At 60.5% G+C, this 6,440-nt stretch overlaps 1 protein-coding gene across 1 annotated transcript in view; it reads right to left on the reverse strand.

The window, feature by feature from the left end:
- LOC145338769 (haptoglobin-like) overlaps window positions 1-6,105 on the reverse strand; it is a 35,403-nt gene extending 29,298 nt beyond the window's left edge. Inside the window, exons 1-4 of the mRNA XM_080183157.1 lie at window positions 5,831-6,105; window positions 4,481-4,548; window positions 3,178-3,210; window positions 1,707-1,739 (exon numbers count right to left, since the gene is read on the reverse strand). Coding sequence (XP_080039283.1) covers window positions 1,707-1,739; window positions 3,178-3,210; window positions 4,481-4,548; window positions 5,831-6,105 — 409 coding nt within the window. The remainder of the gene's footprint in view (window positions 1-1,706; window positions 1,740-3,177; window positions 3,211-4,480; window positions 4,549-5,830) is intronic.
- Between the last annotated feature and the right edge of the window lie 335 nt (window positions 6,106-6,440).

Raw genomic sequence — 6,440 nt, forward strand, 5'->3', positions numbered from 1 at the left:
TCAGCACTGACCCTCCCACAGTGCGGCGCTCCCTCAGCACTGACCCTCCCACAGTGCGGTGCTCCCTCAGCTCTGACCCACCCACAGTGTGGCGCTCCCTGAGCTCCAACCGTCCCACAGTGCGGCGCTCCCTCAGCACTGACCCTCCCACAGTGCGGTGCTCCCTCAGCACCGAACCTCCCACAGTGCGACAGTCCCTCAGCACTGACCCTCCCACAGTGCGGCGCTCCCTCAGCACTGACCCTCCCACAGTGCGGCGCTCCCTCTGCACCAACCCTCCCACAGTGCGGCACTCCCTCAGCACTGACCCTCCCACAGTGCGGCGCTCCCTCAGCACTGACCCTCCCACAGTGCGGTGCTCCCTCACCACTGACCCTCACACCGTGCGGCGCTCCCTCAGCACTGACCCTCCCACAGTGCGGCAATCCGTCAGCACTGACCCTCCCACAGTGCGGCGCTCCCTCAGCACTGACACTCACACAGTGCGGCGATCCCTCTGCACTGACCCTCCAACAGTGCAGCACTCCCTCAGCACTGACCCTCCCACAGTGCGGTGCTCCCTCAGCGCTGACCCTCCCACAGTGCAACGCTCCCTCAGCACTGACCCTACCACAGTGCGGCGGTCCCTCAGCACTGACCCACCCACAGTGCGGCGCTCCCTCAGCACTGACCCTCCACAGTGCGGTGCTCCCTAAGCACTGACCATCCCACAGTGCGGCGCTCCCTCAGCACTGACCCTCCCAGAGTGCGGTGCTCCCTAAGCACTAACCCTCCCACAGTGCGGCGCTCCCTCAGCACTGACCCTCCCACAGTGCGGCGCTCCCTCAGCACTGACCCTCCCACAGTGCGGCGCTCCCTCAGCACTGACCCTCCCACAGTGCGGCGCTCCCTCAGCACTGACCCTCCCACAGTGCGGCGCTCCCTCAGCACTGACCCTCCCACAGTGCGGCGCTCCCTCAGCACTGACCCTCCCACAGTGCGGCGCTCCCTCTGCACCGACCCTCTCACAGTGCGGTGCTCCCTCAGCACTGACCATCCCACAGTGTGGCACTCCCTCAGCACTGACCCTCCCACAGTGCGGCACTCCCTCAGCACTGACCTCCCACAGTGCGGCACTCCCTCAGCACTGACCCTCCCACAGTGCAGTGCTCCCTCAGCACTGACCCTCCCACAGTACAGTGCTCCCTCAGCACTGACCCTCCCACAGTGCGGCGCTCCCTCTGCACCGACCCTCTCACAGTGCGGTGCTCCCTCAGCACTGACCATCCCACAGTGTGGCACTCCCTCAGCACTGACACTCCCACAGTGCGGCGCTCCCTCAGCACTGACCCTCCCACAGTGAGGCGCTCCCTCAGCACTGACCCTCCCACAGTGAGGCGCTCCCTCAGCACTGACCCTCCCACAGTGAGGCGCTCCCTCTGCACCGACCCTCTCACAGTGCGGTGCTCCCTCAGCACTGACCCTCCCACAGTTGTGGCGCTCCCTCAGCACTGACCCTCCCACAGTGCGGTGCTCCCTCAGCACTGACCCTCCCACAGTGCGGTGCTCCCTCAGCACTGACCCTCCCACAGTGAGGCCTCCTCAGCATTGACCCTCCCACAGTGAGGCGCTCCCTCAGCACTGCGAATCCAACATAACCACCTTATTCAGACACACATCAAGATCTCCTCAGAGCCCAGAGTAACTAACATCGTAAAAACACTCACCGACATGGTGCCCCGTGGGCTCAATCGTGGAACCTGGTTAAAACAAAAGATTGACGTAAAACATTGTTAGAACCTGTTCCAGGAACGAACTTATCCTGTAGACAAACTCCCACAGTGCGGAACTCACTCAGCACTGACCCTCCCACAGTGCGGCACTCCCTCAGCTCTTACCCTACCACAGTGCGGCGCTCCCTCAGCTCTTACCCTACAACAGTGCAGCGCTGCCTCAGCACTGACCCTCCCACAGTGCGGCGCTGCCTCAGCACTGACCCTCCCACAGTGCGGTGCTCCCTCAGCTCTGACCCACCCACAGTGTGGCGCTCCCTGAGCTCCAACCGTCCCACAGTGCGGCGCTCCTCAGCACTGACCCTCCCACAGTGCGGTGCTCCCTCAGCACCGAACCTCCCACAGTGCGACAGTCCCTCAGCACTGACCCTCCCACAGTGCGGCGCTCCCTCAGCACTGACCCTCCCACAGTGCGGCGCTCCCTCTGCACCAACCCTCCCACAGTGCGGCACTCCCTCAGCACTGACCCTCCCACAGTGCGGCGCTCCCTCAGCACTGACCCTCCCACAGTGCGGCGCTCCCTCAGCACTGACCCTCCCAGAGTGCGGCACTCCCTCAGCACTGACCCTCCCACAGTGCGGCACTCCCTCAGCACTAACCCTCCTATTGTGCGGCGCTCCCTCAGCACCGACCCTCCCACAGTGCGGTGCTCCCTCAGCACTGACCCTCCCACAGTGCGGTGCTCCCTCAGCACTGACCCTCCCACAGTGCGGTGCTCCCTCAGCACTGACCCTCCCACAGTGCGGCGCTCCCTCAGCACTGACACTCCCACAGTGCGGTGCTCCCTCAGCACCGAACCTCCCACAGTGCGTCAGTCCCTCAGCACTGACCCTCCCACAGTGCGGCGCTCCCTCAGCACTGACCCTCCCACAGTGCGGCGCTCCCTCTGCACCAACCCTCCACAGTGCGGCACTCCCTCAGCACTGACCCTCCCACAGTGCGGCGCTCCCTCAGCACTGACCCTCCCACAGTGCGGCGCTCCCTCAGCACTGACCCTCCCACAGCGCGGCACTCCCTCAGCACTGACCCTCCCACAGTGCGGCACTCCCTCAGCACTAACCCTCCTATTGTGCGGCGCTCCCTCAGCACTGACCCTCCCACAGTGCGGCGCTCCCTCAGCAATGACCCTCCCACAGTGCGGTGCTCCCTCAGCACTGACCCTCCCACAGTGCGTGCTCCCTCAGCACTGACCCTCCACAGTGCGGTGCTCCCTCAGCACTGACCCTCCCACAGTGAGGCGCTCCCTCAGCACTGACCCTCCCACAGTGCGGCGCTCCCTCAGCACTGACCCTCCCACAGTGAGGCGCACCCTCAGCACTGCGAATCCAACATAAACCATCCTTATTCAGATACACATCAAGATCTCCTCAGAGCCCAGAGTAACTAACATTGTAAAAACACTCACCGTCATGTTGCCCCGTGGGCTCAATCGTGGAACCTGGTTAAAACAACAGATTGAAATAAAACATTGTTAGAACCTGTTCCAGGAACAAACTTATCCTGTAGACAAACTCCCATAGTGCGGCACTCAGTCAGCACCGACCCTCCCACAGTGCGGCGCTCCCTCAGCACAGACCCTCCCACAGTGCAGTGCTCCCTCAGCACTGACCCTCCCACAGTGCGGCGCTCCCTCAGCACTGACCCTCGCGCAGTGCGGCACTCCCTCAGCACCGACCCTGCCACAGTCCGGCTCTCACTCAGCACCGACCCTCCCACAGTGCGGGGCTCCCTCAGCACTGACCCTCCCACAGTGCGGGGCTCCCTCAGCACCGACCCTCCCACAGTGCGGTGCTCCCTCAGCACTGACCCTCCCACAGTGCGGCTCTCCCTCAGCACCGACCCTCCCACAGTGCTGAGCACCCTCAGCACCGACCCTCCAACAGTGCGGTGCTCCCTCAGCACTGACCCTCCCACAGTGCGGCGCTCCCTCAGCACTGACCCTCCCACAGTGCGGTGCTCCCTCTGCACTAACCCTCCAACAGTGCGACTGCCCCTCAGCACTCACCCTCCAACAGTGCGACTGTCCCTCAGCACTGACCCTCCAACAGTGCGAATGTCCCTCAGCACTGACCCTCCCACAGTGCGGCGCTCCCTCAGCACTGACCCTCCCAAAGTGAGGCGCTCCCTCAGCACTGCGAATCCAACATGAACCACCCTTATTCAGATACACATCAAGATCTCCACAGAGCCCCGAGGAACTAACATCGTAAAAACACTCACCGACATGGTGCCCCCTGGGCTCAACGATAACACCTGCTGAAAACACAAGATTGAAATAAAACACTGGCCGAACCTTTTCCAGAAACACATTTATCCTGGAGACAAACTCCCACAGTGCAGCTCTCCCTCAGCACCGACCCACTCACAGTGCGGCGCTCCCACAGCACGCACCCTCCCACAGTGCGGCGCTCCCTCAACACTGACCCTCCCACAGTGCGGCGCTCCCTCAGCACTGACCCTCCCACAGTGCGGCGCTCCCTCAGCACTGACCCTCCCACAGTGCGGCGCTCCCTCAGCACTGACCCTCCCACAGTGCGGCGCTCCCTCAGCACTGACCCTCCCACAGTGCGGCGCTCCCTCAGCACTGACCCTCCCACAGTGCGGCGCTCCCTCAGCACTGACCCTCCCACAGTGCGGCGCTCCCTCAGCACTGTCCTTCCCACAGTGCTGTTCTCCCTCAGCACTGGCCCGCCCACAGTGCGACTCACCCACACATGGATTGAGGTGTGATAATGCTCCAATCAAACAGAGCAACATCAAACGGACCCGGAAAATCCTGCAGGAATAAAAGACAGAAAATATCTATTCCCAAATAAACAATGTCTTTGCGAAGAAGGAACACTGTCCCCATCAAACACTCCCAGGACAGGTACAGCACGGGGTTAGATACAGAGTAAAGCTCCCTCTACACTGTCCCCCCATCAAACTCTCCCAGGACAGGTACAGCACGGGGTTAGATACAGAGTAAATCTCTCTCTACACTGTCCCCCCATCAAACACTCCCAGGACAGGTACAGCACGGGGTTAGATACAGAGTAAAGCTCCTTCTACACAGTCCCCCATCAAACACTCCCAGGACAGGTACAGCACGGAGTTAGATACAGAGTAAAGCTCCCTCTACACTGTCCCACCCATCAAAACTCCCAGGACAGGGAGAGCATGGGGTTAGATACAGTGTAAAGCTCCCTCTACACTGTCCCCCCCATCAAACACTCCCAGGACAGGTACAGCACGGGGTTAGATACAGATTAAAGCTCCCTCTACACTGTCCCCCCATCAAACACTCCCAGGACAGGGACAGCACGGGGTTAGATACAGATTAAAGCTCCCTCTACACTGTCCCCCCATCAAACACTCCCAGGACAGGGACAGCACGGGGTTAGATACAGAGTAAAGCTCCCTCTACACTGTCCCCCCATCAAACACTCCCAGGACAGGTCCAGCACGGGGTTAGATGCAGAGTAAATCTCCCTCTACACTGTCCCCCCATCAAATACTCCCAGGACAGGTACAGCATGGGGTTAGATACAGAGTGAAGCTCCCTCTACACTGTCCCCGCATCAAACACTCCCAGGACAGGTACAGCACGGGGTTAGATACAGAGTAAAGCTCCCTCTACGCTGTCCCCCCATCAATCTCTCCCAGGACAGGGACAGCACGGGGTTAGATACAGAGTAAAGCTCCCTCTACACTGTCCCCGCATCAAACACTCCCAGGACAGGTACAGCACGGGGTTAGATACAGAGTAAAGCTCCCTCTACACTGTCCCCCCATCAATCTCTCCCAGGACAGGGACAGCACGGGGTTAGATACAGAGTAAAGCTCCCTCTACACTGTCCCCGCATCAAACACTCCCCGGACAGGTACAGCACGGGGTTAGATACAGAGTAAAGCTCCCTCTACACTGTCCCCCCATCAATCTCTCCCAGGACAGGGACAGCACGGGGTTAGATACAGAGTAAAGCTCCCTCTACACTGTCCCCCCATCAAACACTCCCAGGACAGGTACAGCACGGGGTTAGATACAGAGTAAATCTCCCCTTGCCCGGGGTTCTCACCCCATGTTGAGACTGTGTCTGGGCGTCCGCGTGCAATCGGAGCTGTTCTTGGAGGAGACGGGTGTCCGCTGGGCTCGGTGCTTTGCAATTTCTCCCTCTGCGCAGATCCCGCCGCTTTTCACCCTCTCTCCCTCTTGTGTCCCCTCCCCTCTGCCCAGATCTGGAACTTTCCATTGAGTTAGTGACTGCAGAGTCAGCGACTGGCCAGTCTCCACCGCCGCCCCCGCCGCCCCCCTCCACTCTTTTTCCCGTCTCCAGCCCTCCCCTTCCCGCATCTGCCATCCCTTATCTCCTGAACCTTCCCCCACTGAACTCACCAGAGGCAAACAGTTCAGTATCGACAGATGAGTCTGCAAAATCGGGGAGCAGTTGCTAAGGCGCTCGGGTAGAGTTTTTTTTTAACCTTACTATAAATTAGAGCGGTGAGGAATCCCGATACTCTGCAGAGGTAGAGTGTCCCACCCTCCCCCCTCCTCTAACCTCAAAAAGAGAGAGAGAGAGAGAGAGGCTCTGACTGAGAGCAGGGAAGTTTGTTTTTGTTTTGGAGTGTGCTGTAAGGGCTTTGGCTCACAGGGACACAGAGATAAGGCTGAGGCAAGGTAAGTTATCA

The sequence above is a fragment of the Carcharhinus amblyrhynchos genome, unplaced genomic scaffold (assembly GCF_965287045.1).
Source record: "Carcharhinus amblyrhynchos unplaced genomic scaffold, sCarAmb.v2.hapA chromosome_167, whole genome shotgun sequence".
NCBI classification, from domain to species: domain Eukaryota; kingdom Metazoa; phylum Chordata; class Chondrichthyes; order Carcharhiniformes; family Carcharhinidae; genus Carcharhinus; species Carcharhinus amblyrhynchos.